Source organism: Rhipicephalus microplus, chromosome 9 (assembly GCF_043290135.1).
Source record: "Rhipicephalus microplus isolate Deutch F79 chromosome 9, USDA_Rmic, whole genome shotgun sequence".
Classification (NCBI taxonomy): Eukaryota; Metazoa; Arthropoda; class Arachnida; order Ixodida; family Ixodidae; genus Rhipicephalus; species Rhipicephalus microplus.
In genome coordinates this window covers 29,105,158-29,123,781 of record NC_134708.1, presented here as the reverse complement: position 1 = coordinate 29,123,781, position 18,624 = coordinate 29,105,158, and the positions used below count along the sequence as shown (strand labels likewise).

Here is an 18,624-nt window from a genome sequence, read left to right as displayed (position 1 = left end):
TTGCCTGGTTCACACTATGCGTAGCACAGACATGACTCATAGTGCAAAGGAGTCACGATGTCAAAGGCTACGTCTTAGTGTAGTGTAGGGCAGCCATATTGTGTGGAGAAGCCGACTCGTAACTCCCGTTCGAGAATGCACGCTCTGTATTCTTCACTAAGATGGCAGTCTTCTCATTTCGCGTCCCGAGAGCAGCACAACTACAACAGATGGTGTGAACAAATCACCAGGTCAAACACTGCCTTGTCAGTCCCAGAACGGCAGCGCTTGGCTACGTGCTTTGATGGCAGCATGGCCAATGCTGGAAAATCACCCCGAGATGAAAAATTCTTGAAAAGAAGGTGTCACTGAAGCCGTTTCAACAAGCCGTCTAGTCTTGGCTGATAGATGAATGATGTCAAGCACCAAGCCTTCCCTGTGTACAGGAGAACAGCATTTCACAGGGTTACTCTACAGACAGAAAGCAGAGCCAAGGCAGATAGTTGAGCCTTACGCCTTGGAGTGCACAAGGGCAGTGCTTTGCAATTCGCTTTGACAACACCATGGCCAAGAGAAGAGGGTAAAAACAAGCGGCCCGCTGAACTTCTACTTCTCTTGACGAGCAGATGAGATGACCATGAGCACACAGCTCCAGGACACGCAGATGAAGAGGCCGAAGCAAGCGTGCCCCAGCCGAGTCCCAGCCGCACAGCGTGCCCCAGCCGCACAAGAAAGGTAGAGGCCACACATGATGATGATAGCCCCCATGGTACATAACAGCAGCACAATTGAGCACTGATGGCATGCCTTCAAATAAGCAACACAACCTAGACAAATGGTGCAGAGAAGTAGTACCTTAGTCACACTTTACACCTTGTCGGTCTACACAAAAAAATTATGGCAGCTTCGCATCAGTGGTGCCACGAAGTATGGAGCTGGGTGGCCTTTCTTCTTCTCTTTCATTTTGCTTACCGTATCTCTCGTACTTTTTTTGCCCTTTTCTTTAAATATAAATTTCATTCTGCTCTTCCTCCATTTCTTGCTTCCTCTTTCTTTCTATCTCTATCTTTTTATTCCTGCCTTTATCTTGTTTTTTTATTCCTGTTTCTTTCTGTGATGCTTTATTTACCCATCCTCTTCTTCCTCATATTTCTACTCATTTTCACTTCCTATCCCCGCCACCTTGCTGTACTATACTATACTATACGCCGAAGAAACCGGTGCACTGGGGGGACATGAGCGCGCATCCCCCGGAAGCGCTGAAGATGAAGAGGCCGAAACGTGTGCCAGCCGAGTTATTGCGTTGTATGCGCTATACCACTCTTGATTGTGATAGTTTATGCAAACACCCAACGGCATAAGTCTGCTGTAAAAAAGGCAGTTTTACGTAAAGTGCAATTTCAGTAAGCTCCTATTCGATAGAGCTCGAGAGCTGGCAAAGCACGAACGATAGCACACGCGAGCTATCGAACTGCATCCAGGCACTGAACCAACACGTCTGCCTTTGGAGCAGCCACATTGGTACAACGGCCACTTCATCCCAAAGCCGCTGAAGAAAACCTCCGTCCATCCTGGAAAAACCTTCTCTTTAAGGTGGCACCTTTTATGGTGCGCCTCGAGAGCAGCATGGCAAAAAAAAAAAAAAAAAAGTGACCAGGAGTTAACACGTCAACTCCCGCATCTGACGCTGATGCAGAAGAAGGGCAGCAATCCATAGTATGCTTTGACAGCAGTGCGTTGAAGAATGAGAGGTGCTATTTCAGACCATAATCCATGATATGCTTTGACAGCAGTGCGTCGAAGAGTGAGAGGTGCTATCTCAGTCCGTAGGTCCTGTTGACATGCAGAAGTGTAGTCTTCTTATGTATGGGCCAACACCTGCTTGGATGCATGACCAGGAAACGTTGTGTACATCTCTCGTTGGTTTACAGCGGGAAAGATTTCCTTAGTTCAGCGGTAACATGGCATTGCCCAAGACTGCCATCACAAAGCGATGATTTAGTAGGTTCCACAAGCAACCCGCTGAGGAGCATGTCGCATGTCACTGATGAGGAGTGGTCAATCATAGGCAAGATACAATGCAGTGGAATCTAAGGCTGATCTGTCAATAAAGCTATGCTGTGAGCAATAGCCAAAACAGGTTCGCCGATGCAGATGCCCCCCCCATAAGCATTAACGACAAACCTGCTACAGCAGCGCAGCTAGACAGGTGAAGAAGAGAAGTGGCCATGACAACACCCATGTCTCACCAACGTATGGAGGGGCAGCTTTGCGTGGCATTGCCACCCTGAAATCTGCATGGCCAAGATCGCTCAGCCGGCCTCCATGTTGGCATTTTGTAGCAGCGAATCAATTTTTCACGGTGAGACATGACAGCAGCACCAACGCAGTAGCGGATAAGAATCGACATATCGAGCCTCATTGGTTGAAATATGGTCCTCCCCGCTGTCCCTCGATGGCAATGTTTTTAACAACGACAGCGGTTGCTAGGATCCAGCCATCAGTGCCTGTAGTCCGTAAACAAGACTTCTATGTGGCCAATGCGTCGAAAGGAATATCAGACCATAACACAAGCTGCCGGCACCTATTCGATCAGTATGCTTGTGGCTCTCTGCTCAAAATAATCCTTGTCCCAAAAGTGTACCAGACAGCAAAATGGTTCCAGAGATGTTCATAATGTATATGAAACATGAGCCCACACTGCAATGCAAATAGACTAGATAAAGTCCATTTGCACAGCAAAGTGCAAATTTTGGATGCAGCTCCAATTCACTCACCCATGTTGGACATCCCTATGGCATTCTGATGAGAAAACATGGAAGCAGTTCCAAAAAGCCCTTGATGTCAATTAGCATAATGAATAATACCACCTGCAGATGAAGCACGACAGATGACTAATGTGTCCATTGCTGTAGAACTGCTCACAGTGAACATACTATTGCATCGATGTGCTGACCATCCTTGCAGAGCACGGAGGCTCAGATGGTTCGTAACACATTTGGTGTGGCTAGCGAAGAGGGCACTATCTTCTGCTAGGCTCTAGTACTCCCTTGGCATGGCAGTCGCGGAATGCAATGTCCACTGAAAAGCAATTTTTATGTATGAGCTATGAGCTGTACCTTTCCCTTACGATTGACCTGACCCTGTTCCCTACCGGCCCTTGCAGGTCTCCAATGCACATGAGAAGTGCTTGAACGTGGTTTCTTCTTGCTCGGGAAAACTTCATGTTTACTTTTCTTCAGTAGTAACGAATGGATCTCATAATGGCATTGCTCCTCTGTAGAACTGTCTTCCCCAACAAATAGGTCATGTCTGAACATCACTTTCAATTTCAAGTTGTTGGTAGAAACATTTTCTTGCACACATAGTTTATGGATGCATAACATTGGTGTCATATTCTTTCTTGGTCAGGTGCATCTTGAACTTCCTTTCCTTCCCATTTATAGAGAGACAGTGCACATGGCAATGTCAGGCCATATGAGTTGGTCAGATGGCCTGTGTTACAAGTGCCAGTCCATTTGCTGAGCCCAGCGACTTCTATCCCAGAGCACTTGTAAATCCAGAGTCTTGCGAAACTGTGTAGGTCAAATAGCTCAATGAAGCAAAACAAACAAGCTAGTGCAACGCGGCAGGCTATCGAGCCATTGTAGCAGTGTCATGCGCCACACTGGAGGCACCCTGGGAGGACCATTCAAAACTTGTAAATTTACAAGGTGCGCAGAAAACAACCATCATTACCGCTGACACCGCCAGCGGCCTTTGGTGGCTTACCGTCAGCCAGCTACTTGATCCGCACTGCTTTAGAAATGCTATCGCTGACTCTGACCATCGAAACATATTGGCAAACTTGAGCAATACTCATTTATACGATTCCACATGCACCAAGTCACAGTGGCACAGGTTACTGATTCAAGCCACATGCAACTATCATAGATAGTTACCGGAGGCATTCTCGAAGAGCCCCAGGATGTCACTCATGGATGCTGCAAGTGGTTTGCAAGAGCAAAGTGTGAGGCTTCCACAGGTCATAATGAGGTCATCTGTGAACCTCCCTTAAGTAAACTTCCACACGCGAGACTGTGCCAGCACACCGGAGGCCTTAACAGGGCTCAATGATGCAGTCTGAAGGATCAAATTGCTGGATTGCGCAGTAGCTGAACAAAAACTGTTTCGATGCAATGTTGCCCTTGTTAGTGTTTCCGACCATTGCCGGAAATAAAACCCGCAATCATACAGTCCGGCGGGCAGTCGTGGCATTTTGAAGTTGCATGCAGACCCTGAATGTATATGAGCTGTCTGTTCGTGTTTGACGATACTTTTTGACGTCGGCGTGGTCGCTGCAAGGATATTCCCAGATCCTGTAAACGAAATGACAAGAATGAAAGAAGAAACAGTATGATCCTCACATTGGCGGAGGAACGGCCCTCGGAGCTGGACCCTTGGGGACAGCAGCGCGAGGAGGATCGTTGTAGCGAAGATCGTGGCCAGCAGGTTCCCATCGGGAGGCATGGCGCTTCCTATCCGGCGACGGGGAACGGCCACTTCGCTTCATCCTGTCACTCAAACGTGGTGGCGACATTCTATTTACCTCGGGACCCTTCAAGGACATCAGCAAGTTGGGCGTGGAGGCAGCGAGGGAGGCCGCAATGATGTCGGGCCGCGTGGCCTGCAGCACACGCAGCGCGGCGACAACGTCCTGTTGTGTTGGGCCCGCAGTTTGAGAGGAAGAGGGAGCGTATGACTCCCGGACTTTGACCCGCTCCTGGTGCAGCTTTCCCTCCTTGTGTGTTTCCCAGTGGATCACCAGAGTGCCGCAGATGGGGCACAAGTTGCGCATCTCCTGCTCGGAGTAAGTGGCCTTCGGCTCGTTGGGGTGCCTGTCCTGAAGGGTGCAGCCGCGGAATGGCTCGTCGATCTCTTCGACCCGCATGCCCTTCTCGGGGCGGCACTGGTCCCTCCACCTCTCCCGCGAGAAGTAAGAGAGGGGCACCTCTCCGATTTGCACCGTCCAGACGCTGACAGAGTGTGTGACCGGCTTTCGCGATGACGATCCTCGCTCATCCATGTCGGGACCGTGGTTGCTGGCGGCGCTCGCGGTGGGCCTGCGAGGGGCAGTGCCTGAAAGCCTGCTAGTATGCATGGGCGGTGACATGTCACGGTCCCGTGGGGGTCCTCGAGGGGCGACGGAAGGTGCCCTTGGCCTGAAAGAGTTGCGAAACCCTGCCGACCGAAATCCTGTCACAGAGCCACCAACTCTAGCAGGGGCAGGCCTCGACGTGCTTCGGAACCCGGCTGACGCACGGGTGCGTTGTACTCCACGCGGCTGATACCCACCTCGACCGGGAGTTTCAAAGCCTTGGTTCGGCATCCTGCAGAAAAAGTATTGAAGGGGGTAGGAGTTAAACAACCAGATCCAGCCTTTTTATGTTTCTTCTCCTACTCTCCATCTCAAAGCAGACTAAAGGCAAATTAATATGAAGGGCATACTGAGTAAAACATACTGCAATGAGCACTATAAATCCAGATGTAAGACAGTATCCTAAATAGAACAAGTATTTAGCTGCTTTAAAATACAAATTATTACAAAGTAATCGATCTGGTAATTTTTGTTGCGAGCAATCGCACCTGGCATTCGCATGGTGTACCACAACACCGAATGCGATGTCAATCTTACCCTATATGAGTTTTTTAAATGATTTTAATCACAAATATAAGAGAAGAAAAATGTGTGAGACAGTAGAGCTAAAAAATCACTTGTACTAATCAAACCCTTTTTAAAATCCTTTGAGCTATCAAACAGGCCTCAACTGCTAATAATGTGCTCCCAAGCTGCAACTAGTCTTGAAAGCTCGGCAGATACATTTCCTATATACTTGCTTAGACGTTTCTTCTACAACTGAAATAACGAAATGACTCAATTTATTTCATTACACAAACAGTTACAGCATCTAAAGCTCGCACAACTCAAGTCATTGATTGATATATGGGGTTTAACGTCCCAAAACCACCAGGTGATTATGAGAGACGCCGTAGTGGGGGAGCTCTGGAAATTCAGACCACCTGGGGTTCTTTAACGTGCACTCAAATCTGAGCACACAGGCCTACAACATTTCCATCTTCCATCGGAAATGCAGCCGCCACAGCCGGGATTCGATCCCGCGACCTGCAAGTCAGCAGCCGAGTACCTTAGCCACTAGACCACCGCCGCGGGGCACATACAACTCAAGTCATGATACTGGCTTGCGAGATCAGTGCCTACACCACCTCAAAAGAATGAGAACGCATTTTGCAATATTGCATCATTGGGAATGTGTGCATACGGATATTCCGTGATATGCTTCAGCCGGGGCAAACACTGAATATTTAAATCCCGAAAAGTGAGATAGCAGTTGCTTTGGCTAAGAAAAGGTTGGCTCACTTACATTTGGTGCAAGCAATTCGGCTCTTAATAGCACTCCTAGTGAACTAAGAAGCTTGATTACTAGAAACAAAAAGAATGCCCTTAGCTAGCATGCCATGACAATGACTGCTCAAGTGCACAAGAAACGTAATCAGACTTTTACCAAAGTGAAGCTAACATGGCTGCAGTAGTGGGAAAACAGATGGCTTGCACGTGATGTCATAATGGCCACTGACTCAGTAACATGGAGGCCTCAATGACGTAAAGCCAGCATAATCATGTCCCGTTTAACCCTCTTTAGGATGATGAATGTGTGACTAGAGTTCTATTGGCCTCTTTGCTAGTGATGTAACGATAACATTAACACGTGACATCACAACCCTTGCGTGTGCCATGTGATGCACCAACATGGCGGTTTCGGTGACATCAGTGCAAGCCATCTATAAACTGCCTTGCCTAACATCGAGAAAGGAAAGTGATAGAGCTGGTGAAAGAAAATGCATTATATTATCCGTTTCATGTATAGAAATTTCAACAAGAAAATATTAAGCCTTTGCTTCTGCCTAGAAACTGTTGCCTCTGTAAAGCTAACCATGGCCCTCTTGCAGGCGAGTATCTCAGACAAGTCATATCAGTAAATGACTCGCAACTTACTTTTACTTTGCAATAGGTGTGTCATTTTATATTCATACACAATCGAATAGGCAGGAGATTGAACGGTTAATAGTCGTTGTACTGATCAAACAGCGTGGGCAGTTTTATAAGCCTACTTCACACATGCCAAGGCTGTGACCCCTCTTCTAGTTATCCTCATTAGCATACTAATACTGCCAAAGAATGGATAGGCGAGCTAGATGGCAAGAGCTATGGTTCAAAGAACTAAGAGTGCAGGGAAACGAACGCCAGACGAGGCAAAATCGCATAACAGAAGTAATAAGTAGTGCTCAGTCATTGTGTAACGACCAGACTTCGTCGACATTTTTTAACTGCGAACAAGCTACCCTGAGCTGCTTTTCTCAAAACCGTGCAGAATGACAATACTGTCGTGCAATATAAAATCCATAATTCCGTGTCGTCACCAGCTACTTCAAAGTAAACACTGATTACAATGTCTCGGTACTGGCTAATTACAAACACGTGATTGGCTGTTATGTCTCAGAAGAAAAAGGGGGCACACTATATTCTAGAACTTTGATCGCTATCACGCTCGAAAGGCAATGAAAGTGCACCTTGTAACACTGGTTGAACTTGAAATTTATTTGCATTATCAAAAGTGCAGGAATGCTCGGGCAAAAAGTGGAGTTCAATTCTCTTGATAAGTGCCCGAGTCCCCATATACAAGGCATACAAAAAGGGCTACAATATACGCTAACAAGACAAACACTATTAACCATTGCAGAACAACCTTTAGACCTGTACAGCATAACAGAATCTTAACAGCTTGACAGTAATTACAATAGATAAAAAGCACTTATATTAGTGGAGAAACAGTACTGCCATTATGACATGAAGCATTCTCGTATGCTGCACATTTCCATGTTAATGTCTTGTGAAATTGTGATATCTTAAGTCACGTTTAATTACATCTATTGCCGAGTTAAAAGAAGCTCAGGAAACTATGAAAATCAACATAGCCAATATTGATATGAGGCTGTCCGCTGTAGAAACTAGGACGCCTACCACTGACACCGCTCAAAAAGACCTGCTGGCCTTACGAGAACTCGCGGATAACCTAGCTCGTGAAAATGACGAATTGCGACTTGGTCAATCACAGCTGGAGGACAGGCAACAAAGAGACAATTTATTGTTCTTCGGTGTACATGACAGTTTATCGGAAACATGATAGGCCACAGAAGAAAAGCTGTTAAACATGATTTCTAGCTGCTTTACTCCTGTGCTTACAAAGGACGCGCTAGAATGTGCTCATAGAATTGGTGCATTCTCGGAGGGAAAATGCCGTCCGGTAATCGTGAAATTTCGTTCCTTTAAAACGAAGCAGCTGATTCTATACCAGTCAGTGAAACTCAGAGATAAAGGTATCACTGTAAGGGAAGATTTTGCTTTAGAAACGCGTCAAACCAGGAAAAAGCTGCTTCAATTTGCAAAGAATAGGGGCTCGCATCACAAACTGAGGTACAACAAAACTGTACATTAACGGTCAGTGCTATAGCTACAGCGCAGCTTGTGATCATGTTTTTATGGAAAATAATTTTCGGGGACAGACATCGCGTCACGATATCGACGATTCTAGTATCTGTGACTTGTCACATACTGAGCATACTGATCGCTCTGCTCGTCCGCTGGTCCAGAGTCAGCAGTTAACCCGTGATGTCGCTGTTCTACCGCACCCTGCGCCGCTGTAGGGTTGCGCGAGGGGCAGTCGTTCAGCGCCTACTACCGCAAATTCTGTCTCTTTTCTTTTTACAAATATTAGAAGTTTATTACCAAAGCGCGATGAACTTGACTCTATAATCGATTCCTGTGATGCTGATGTTGTTTTGTTGACTGAAACATGGCTTTCTTCTAAGGTAACGAGTATGGAATTGTTTGATTGTAGAAAGAAGTTCAACGTATTCCGCTTCGACAGAGGCCAAAGGTGTGGCGGTGGTGTTTTGATAGCTGTTGCAGATAATTTTGTTGCGTTGCCCATTAATTCCCCAAGTAACCTGGATTTAGTTTGGGTTGAGCTTTGCGTACGTTTTAGAAGTTGATCTTGGGCATATGTTATCGTCCCCCGTCTTCGTGTCCCACTTTCGTTGATGAATTGCATGACACGCGTAACATGATCACTGTACATTTTCCCAACACTGCTATCCTCTTGGCTGGGGATTTCAACTACCACTCGATTGTGTGGAATAATGCATTGCCTTATCCTAGCCCTTTCTCGACTGAATGTAACAAGTTTTGTTGACTTGTCTGGACTTCAACCTGCCACAACTTGTCTCTGGACCTACTCGAACTACCTCAGCCACATCCAGCATTTTAGATCTTGTTCTAACTAACATACCGCATCTTAACTCTTCACTCGTGTATCTACCTGGTCTCAGTGATCATTCGTTACTCCATTTTGATCTTGAAACTCCTGTCTGTAAACACATCAATCAGAAAAAATATATTAGAGACTATAAACGTGCTGACTGCAACGCGATGAATCGTGAGCTAGCTCTTTTTCTCAATAATTACTTGCGGGAGTTTTCACTGCGCTCTGTGGACACTAATTGGGAATTGTTTAAGGGCATTGTTGAGCGTCTTATTGACGCTGTTGTGCCGCTCAAATCTTTGAGGTGTGAGAGAGAATTACCTTGGTTTAATAAGTATTTGAATAGACTGTCCAATAAAAAGAAACATTTGTTTCGCTCTGCAAAGGTTATGAATTCCGAGGTGCAATGGGAATCCTATTGTTTCGTGGCTGCTGAGTACAAAGCTGCGTTAAAGAATGCCAAGGACACGTTCAACAACCACACTTTGCCTGCTATGCTTATTAACAATCCTAAACAATTTTGGAATGTAATAAACAAGAAATCCACCACCACATTGTTACTTACATCTACTGATGGTGTTGCAGTCCCATCACACGAATGTGCTTCTGTTCTCAACAATGTTTTTGCGGCGGCTTTTTCTAATAATGTTTCTTGCGATGATTTTAACCACCCTGTTTTTGAAGCTCCTCCTATGGACCCTGTTATTTTTTACGTATCCGGAATTCAGAAGATTATAGAAAATCTTAAAGTTTCTTTTTCTTGTGGCATTGACAACATAAATTCCAAATTCTTGATTAATACAAAGTTGTATTGTTCCATAATTCTTAATAAAACTGTTTGAACAATCCCTTGAAACAGGTTGTATTCCCAATGATTGGAAAGTTGGGAAGGTGATTCCTCTGCACAAGTCTGGAAATACACATTGCCCTGACAACTTTCGTCTCATTTCTCTCACTAGTATACCTTGTAAAATCATGGAGCACGTCATATACTCTTATCTCGTCTCTTTCTTAGAATCGAATTCTTTTTTCACTATAGCCCAGCACGGATTCCGTAAGTCATTTTCATGCGAAACCCAACTCACATGTTTCACGCATGAACTTCATTGCATCCTTGATCACGGATCTCAGGCAGACTGTATATATTTGGATTTTTCAAAAGCCTTTGACAAAGTTTCGCATGGACTTCTATTTCTTAAACTACGTAATCTTAACATTGACCCTAATGTACTTGCATGGTTGATCTGTTTTCTTTCAAACCGCTCACAATTCGTAACAGCAAACAACTTTGACTCACATCCTTTACCAGTCCGTTCTGGTGTACCTCAGGGGTCCGTTCTCAGGCCCCTTCTGTTTCTAATCTATATAAACGACTTACCGACTAATATTTCTTCTTCAATAAATTTTTTTGCAGATGATTGTGTTATTTATTGTGAAATTAATGACAATAACGATGTCTCTTGCCTTCAATCCGACATTAACAAGGTCATGGACTGGTGCAACACTTGGAACATGAAACTAAACATTAATAAGTGTAAGCACATGCACATTTCTCGAAATTCTAGCCCAGCTTCCACTTACCACATTAACAATGTCTTTCTTGAAACTGTACTCTCTTATAAGTACCTAGGTGTTCACATTTCTTCTAACCTGTCTTGGAAAACTCATATTCATTATATCATAAATAATGCCGACCGCATGCTTGGGTATATTCGCAGGAACTTCTCTCATTCATCCAGTTCAATAAAACTATTACTTTATAAAACGCTGGTTCGCTCAAAATTAAAGTATTCTGCAACTGTCTGGAGCCCCTGCATTGAATCGCTCATTTCCGATTTAGAAGCTGTGCAGAACCGTGCCTGCCGTTTTATACTCTCCAACTATCACCGAACAAGCAGCGTAACCGCCATGAAATTAAGTTTGTCACTCCCTCCTCTTTCTCATCGCAGGTCAGTAGCTTCATTGTCTTTTTCACAAAATTTATTACAACAGCTATCTGAAACAGAAATTATTAACAAGGCCATCATACATATCAGCTCGAATTGATCACCGCAATAAAGTTGCAGTTCCATCATGTCACACAAAATGTTTTCATGACTCATTCATACCCAGAACTTGTGTCAGTCGGAATGATCTTCCCCATGATATCGCTTATATAACTGATAAAAGTATGTTTTGTAAAACTATTAATCTTCTCTAAATGTTTATATATATATATATATATATATATATATATATATATATATATATATATATATATATATATATATATATATATATATATGTTTGTATATATGTAGTATATATGTGTGTATATATAAGGTTATTATTGTTAGTATACGTTTTTCCTTATATATTGTTGTCATTTATGCCTACTTTATTTCACTTATCTGCTGTGAGTTTTTTTCTTGGCTGTTTTACATTGCTTCTGTTATGTATACCTCCACTCCCCTCTGTAATGCACTCGGGCCCTGAGGGCACAATAAATAAATAAATAAATAAATAAATAAATAAATAAATAAATAAATAAATATTCTTCTAGTTACTTCAATCTCGTGGTTTGGCTTCACGGTTATTACGTGCCCTAAGTAGACAGTCTTCTACAACTTGAAGTGCACTATTACTTATCTCGAAGCACTGCTCTTTTCCGAGGTTGTTGTACATTACTTTTCTTGAAAATTTACAGATCTTGAATACCTTCTGCCAAAAACAAGTAAACCGCAAGTGGGCATGTAGGAGCCCTAATGGCAAAAATAAGAATGAAATAGACTTTATAATGAGTGCACACCCAGTCATCGTGCAGGATGTGAAAGTGGTTGGCAAGGTACGATGCAGTGACCATAGAATAGTACGGTTTGGAATTCGCCTAGACTTGAAGAAAGAACGACAGAAACTGATACGCAAGAAACCAATCAATGAGCTAGCACTGAGAGAGAAAGTACAGGTATTCAGAGTCTCGCTTGAGAACAGGTACTTGGCTCTTAGTGAGGAAACCAACCTTAGCGTAGATACAATGAATGATAATCTGAGGAGTATCATTACGGAGTGTGCAGTAGAAGTTGGAGGCAGGGTAGTTGTACAGGACACTGGCAACCTTTCCCAGGAAACGAAGAATCTCATTAAGAAGCATCAAATCATGAAAGTCTCAAGTACAACAGACAAAATAGAACTGTAAGAGCTTTCAAAGTTGACTGTATAACATGGAGAGAATTGAACACGCTCTGAAAAACAGAGCAAGCGTCAGAGCAGTGCAGAGGAAACGTGGGATAGGCAAAAATCGGATGTATGCACTAAGGGACAAAGAAGGCAAAATAACTACCAATATGAATAGGATAGTTAAAATAGCGGAGGAGTTTTACAGAGATCTGTGCAGTAGTCGGGACAACCACGACTTTAATACTATAAGAACTAGCAGTAACTCAGATGACACCCCACCAGTATTGATAGAAGTCAGAAAGGTTTTGAGAGCATGCAAAGAGGCAAAGCTGCTGGTGAGTATCAGGTAACATCAGATCTGCTGGAAGATGGAGGACAGATTGCGTTAGAAAAACTAGCCACCCTGTTTACGAGGTGTCTCTTGATGGGAAGAGTACCAGAGTCTTGGAAGAACGATAACATCATCTTAATACATAAGAAAGGAGGTGGGCGGTACCAGCTAAGCGTTTTTCACCTGCGGCCCGTAGGGGCACGTCAGTCGAGAATTGTTTGAGACCTTCAACTGTACACCGCTATTTCGGAGGCTATGCAAAGTGTTGCACCGTTTACCACAGGTGACGCTAGCGGCCTACAACATTCTAAAATGAAGAAGGGAAAGGGTGTGGCAGCTGTTTTACTTTTCATGCGGCAGGTATCTAAATAGAGGAGGCGTTGGCGTGCGGCGATAACGGCTCGCATGGGGCCCGCAAACGCTGGTTTCGAGGCTACGGTCGCTGCGATCATGCGTTGCGGTTCGCAGCAGGACAAACGCTATTCTAAAACTCATATGGCGCCAGCAGCGCTTGCAAACGGTATTCTAATGGCGAATTCCATTGAGAGAACAGGAGTAAGGGTGCCGAGCAGAGAGGAGTAGGGGGCAGAGCACTGAGAGCCGCGTCACTCGACCTGCCACTGGAATGCGGCACACCTCCGCAGAGCAGGTGTGAGGGAATAAAAAGGCGAGTGAGGAGAAAGGTTGTGCATCCCAGCGTCCTCTGCTGCAAAACACGTGCGGTCTGATCCGGACGGGCAAGGAAAGCACGTGTGGCAGTGGTTGGTACAGCGCACTCGCTTGCGCGCTATCCTGCAAAGCTGCTGCTTCGTATACTACTACATGATGGACTCGGAAGCTCAGCGCATCCTACTGTCTTTAATTCAACACCAGGCACCATCTAGTACGGAAGGTAAAGTGAATTTGATTGCTTTTTATTTGTTTCAGCGCACTTGTCGCGCATGCAGCATGCAATGCATTCTTGCGCGCGTGGACCTAAGCCCACTATTCTTTATCATATCAGAAAAACACCGTGGATATGACAGCTTTATCAGACTGTTCATGCAGTTACCAGCTGCTGCTGTCATCAGCAGTTAACAAAACGTAAACAATTCTAGAAGTACTGCAGTACACTATCCTGTTGCCAAGTTTCCTTGCATGAGTAATTAATCCTTAATTCAAAACAAACTTACATTGCAGACCCCTCCATCAGCAACAGAATGATTCGCAGCGTTTTAAGAAAAGTAACTGCGAAGTGGCGTGTAGCAAGTGTCACGTGGGTGCAGCTAAGTATTGCACGCAGTAACAATTTATTTTTATTTCTGATTTTTAAGTGGCTAATGTCTCCAGACGGCAGATCAGCATCCCACGTGATACGGTGAAGCCATACATCTCCTCGGAAGCACGATTTCTTATCGCAGGGTCGAGATGCTACGTATGATAAGCGATATTTTTTTTTAATTATCAGTGATTTGTGCAGTGTTTCATGCAGCCCTGTAACATGATGAATTGACTTTTTTAGAATTTGTTTTTTGCTTGCTCTAATCCGCTTACCTTCGAGTGTAAGGCATCCGAGTTTGCATAATGTAGCTGACTACTTGAGAAACCATTTTCATTATATAACTGATTTGATTACATTTCCATCATTGTGTGAAAACAGATGCAGTTCTGCGTACAAATATGGCTGGCGATGTGCCAAGGCGAGGGAGCGAAGAAATGCGCATGGAGCTCAGATTGCCATGCGTTGAAACAGGAGGTGGTAAGTATTAGTATTAACATTATTGCGAGGCACTACATTTACTGCTCATTTATATTTTTTAGATGGCACAGATACTCTGCACCTGCCAGCTCCCACTGCATCAAGATCAGCTGACGGGGAGACTGGTGCTCAAAGCAAGCCATCAGGCTCCAGGAGAGGAGGTGGAGGCAAGTATATTAACACTGAGTGTCTACAATTGCCTCAGCAAGTGTTCTTGGGTAAATCTAACAAGCATGCATCAGAGCGTGTAAAAGTGTACTTGTAGGAGTGATCCTTAAATGACAAAAAAAAAAAGAGAGCATGGAAAGCAGACCACTACAATTACTGGAAGACTGGCACAATTTGCATATTGCATTTACATGCACAATACCAGAACTTATCACTTATGTATGTTTGCTAGTCTGCGCAAATGCTTGTTTTGTTGATTAATGCTTGCTGATTGATAATTAAGCTCAAGTGACCGTGCTGTGTGTTAAATTATTCAATTATAAGTAATGCCTGCACAATGACCGACAGTTTCCCAATAAACCATTTATGTGTTGGTTCTTTCTTATTCTAGCTGCTGAATGGACAGAGGGGCAAACAAGGCTGCTCCTAGAGTACTACCTCAAATATTTCCCTCAGATTGGCCCATTTAAAAAATTCAAAAACAGGAAGCAAGCCTTTAAACAAATATCGATGGACATCGAGGCTGTGCTTGGCATAGCCAAAACCCCAGAACAGTGTGAAAATAGGTACAAAACAGTAATTAGGCGTCGGAAGGCGTCTTCCGACCATAACAAAAGGTCTGGTGCTTCACCCACCCCTGTGCCTTTTGACGACGAGGTGAAAAAAATTGAAAGCATTGATGACAGCATTGAACCGGAGGTAGAGCGAGACGCCTCAGGGGCTACATTCAAAGCCTCGCCCGAATCTCCGGCCGTGTTGTCACCTGCCAACACCACTGAGGAAAATAAGACGCAGTCCTCAAATCCCGACACGAAGCCACGGGTAGGAACTGCACGCCTGGCACACATGCAGTTGTTTTTTACTGAAATGAGGGCACTGCAAGAAGAAAAGGAGGCTCAAAAGGCGGCCAGACGTCAAGAAAAAGAAAATCGAAGAGCTGAAAGGCAGGCCGAGCGACAGGTGCTTCGTGAAGAGCGGCGCAAAATGCATGAAGAAAAAATGGAGATTCTCCGTCAGGCCTTTGGACTTCCAAAATAAAGTGGTAGTTTTAAATAAATAAACGTACTACCCAAAGCGATTACTTAGTTTCAATGTCTTTTATTTTCTAGTTTGGCACAATACACTACCTTGAGAAAATGCAAATGGGCCAACAGGTGTGTGGTAAGGACAATTTTTCCCAACCTTGAAGGTGTTTTAACGAGTTCAGCTTTTCAGGTGGGCCTTTGGTAAGCATATATTTGCTCACAACTGCATAACACGTAAAGGAATTCCTTGTTTCATGGCTGCTGGTTCTGCAACCCCATTTTTATCATCAAGTGATCTCTCTTGATGCTAGCCAAGCCACGTAATAGGCTATCCTGTTGGGCTACACTACTGCTGCTTACTTGAACTGCAGAAGAGCTTGAGTCTACATTTGTTGTTTGTGAGGTAAGTGACAGGTCTCGTGACAGGTTCTCTGGCAAATCTCCACAATCAATGCAGAGGTTGTGAAGCACACAGCATGAAATGATAAACTTGGACATGTTATCCACTGTCCACATATCCAACCTGTGCAGTTGTCTGAAACGATTTTTTAAATCGCCAAAAGTATTTTCAATAAGCACCCTTGTCCCGGAGAGTCTTGCATTGAAGGTTTTTTTGATGCTGTCAAGATTCCCATAGTCTCGAATTGGTGTCATCAGGTACTCCCGGAAAGGATATGCAGCATCCCCCACTATATGGTACTTGCTAGAGCACAGTTGTGGCAAAACACTTGAAATCCTGGACCGACGGAAAATGCGTGCGTCATGAATTTTGCTTGGGTAGCCAGTGCTGGCATCAAGAAACCTCTTCTTGTTGTCACAAACACCTTGAAGTGTCAAGGATAGGTAATGGTGCCGGTTTATATAAACAGATCGCACTTTCCTGGCTGGGCACCTGATAGGCATGTAGCTTCCGTCAACACACCCAATTGTGTCTGGGAATCCCGACAGCTGCAAGAGAAAAAAATGTGCACACACATAGTCAAATAAGCATGGCACTAAGGGTAATGAAAGGTGCCAATAACATGCGGAAAAGTTTAAAACAAACTGGAGACTTGAAGCTCATAACGGCGAGTGCAATACACTACCGGTACACATGATTGAAATTAACTGGCTATTTAATTGTGAAGCATCTGGGAAAAATAATTGTAATAACTTATTTAAAAGGTGCATTCTGGCACTAACTAATTCATAATTGTAATAGTAGAGCGGTAAAGAACACATGGGACCGCACGAAGGGGAATTAATGACACATACAGAGTACATACAGAGTGCACAAGTAACTGAACTCTAGGTTTATTCACTGTACATGCAGGACAAGTACTAGATGTACATCACTAAGCAGAAGATGGGAAAATAGAAGAGATATGAAACAGCATCACATGGTCAAAACTACTCAAGAAAAATGTCCGATTGCTGACAGCATTTGTAATACACATGAAGGAGGCTTGACTGTGTGGTGCTCTTTCATATCTCTTGCATTTTTACATTTTCTGTTCATTTGCAGTTCTGATCCTGCATATCAGTTGCTTTCAGTCCTTATTGTGGTTTGAGTAGGTGTAATTCCTCTTAGTCTGGTCCCTTGAGTTGTGTAGAGCTGTATGACATTGGTGTGAAAAAAACTGTAGTTTATACCTTAAATAGCATGTTTACAAAAGCATAGTTACCTTCTCAAAATCCACAGCAAGCTTCTGCAGGTCACTGGGGAACTTGATTACATTCGGTGCTATGTCGAGCAGGAATGCAGTTACTCGGCCCATCATTCTGTGGTGAGTGCTTTCTGCGACTTCAAAGCGGCCAGCGACATCTCTAATGCATGCTTTGTTGGCTGCATACCTGAAAAGGAGAGGATACTCTAATTAAATAATGGAATTAAGCTTGCTGTTGCTGTCAATGACTGAATAATGGTGTTAACAATGCTGTCGCTGTCAATGAAGCAAATTAGCAAGACAACTGAAGTCAGAAAACACGATTCCACCTTTTTGGGTGACACCTTAGAAACTCAAAATATTTGATTAGTAGAAGCACTATCTAAATAACAAATTCTAATTTTAATTCGCGCATTACATTTATAAGTGTGGAGATGAAGCTCACTGTGAACCTGCTGACACAGCCGATTTGAAATGCTTCGTGAGCAAAAGTTTTCATGGTTGTTTGTAATGATGCATCATGAATTATGCTTTGCCACTGATTCTAGTAACGAGAATTTTGTGAAGCTCAGTGTGTAGGTGTACAAACTACGAAAGCATTTCACAAAATACTATAACTCTATTACGTTCGACACTCGCTAGTAGCATTTAACAAGTTTAAAGCAAGGTGGTCCAATGACATGCTGCGAATTAGGTACATTTATTTGCAATATTTCATATGCCTCTAACCCACTATAAAACGGATTATGCAGTGACCTGATGACAGCGGCATTCCTAAACGTACGGACACTCACCAAAGAAAGGAGAGAATGTGTTCTTCAGCCGACTTGGCAGGCAGGCCACCATGATCACTGTTCTGAGGGCAGTGCGGTGACTTGGCGAATTCTGCTGCCAAGAAGTCCACGACCGGCCGCGTGACGCGGAAATTTCTTTTGAACTGGAAGAAAACAGGCCTTTAAGCAACCTAATTAAAACAGAAGCCGAATGACTCACCTCCTCGTCGGAGTAGCTAGCCACCGTCTTTGTAACATATGCTTCCACTTTCGGCCTTCGCTCTGGCAGAGAAAAGAGCTGCTGAAACGCTGCTGCATACACTTCGTCGTCATCGTCGCTGCTGCTTGAACTCGACTCGGACGTAGAGCTCCAGCAGCTATCGCTGCTGACATCGTCTAGCTCGTCAAATACTTCGGCAAGACGACGA

At 44.1% G+C, this 18,624-nt stretch overlaps 2 protein-coding genes across 5 annotated transcripts in view; one reads left to right on the top strand and one right to left on the bottom strand.

Annotated features, from left to right (window-relative positions):
* Positions 1–18,624, bottom strand: part of LOC119163660 (uncharacterized) — a 71,447-nt gene that overhangs the window by 12,506 nt on the left and 40,317 nt on the right. For all 4 annotated transcript variants that reach the window (XM_075873401.1, XM_037415708.2, XM_037415709.2 and 1 more), the window contains one exon: positions 4,386–5,348. In XM_075873401.1, coding sequence (XP_075729516.1) covers positions 4,386–5,348 — 963 coding nt within the window. The remainder of the gene's footprint in view (positions 1–4,385; positions 5,349–18,624) is intronic.
* LOC119161614 (uncharacterized) lies at positions 13,378–17,611 on the top strand. The gene is made up of 4 exons (XM_075873402.1): positions 13,378–13,738; positions 14,486–14,584; positions 14,647–14,751; positions 15,144–17,611. The coding sequence occupies exons 1-4, from the start codon at positions 13,669–13,671 to the stop codon at positions 15,788–15,790; spliced, it is 921 nt and encodes a 306-aa protein (XP_075729517.1). The 5' UTR covers positions 13,378–13,668; the 3' UTR covers positions 15,791–17,611.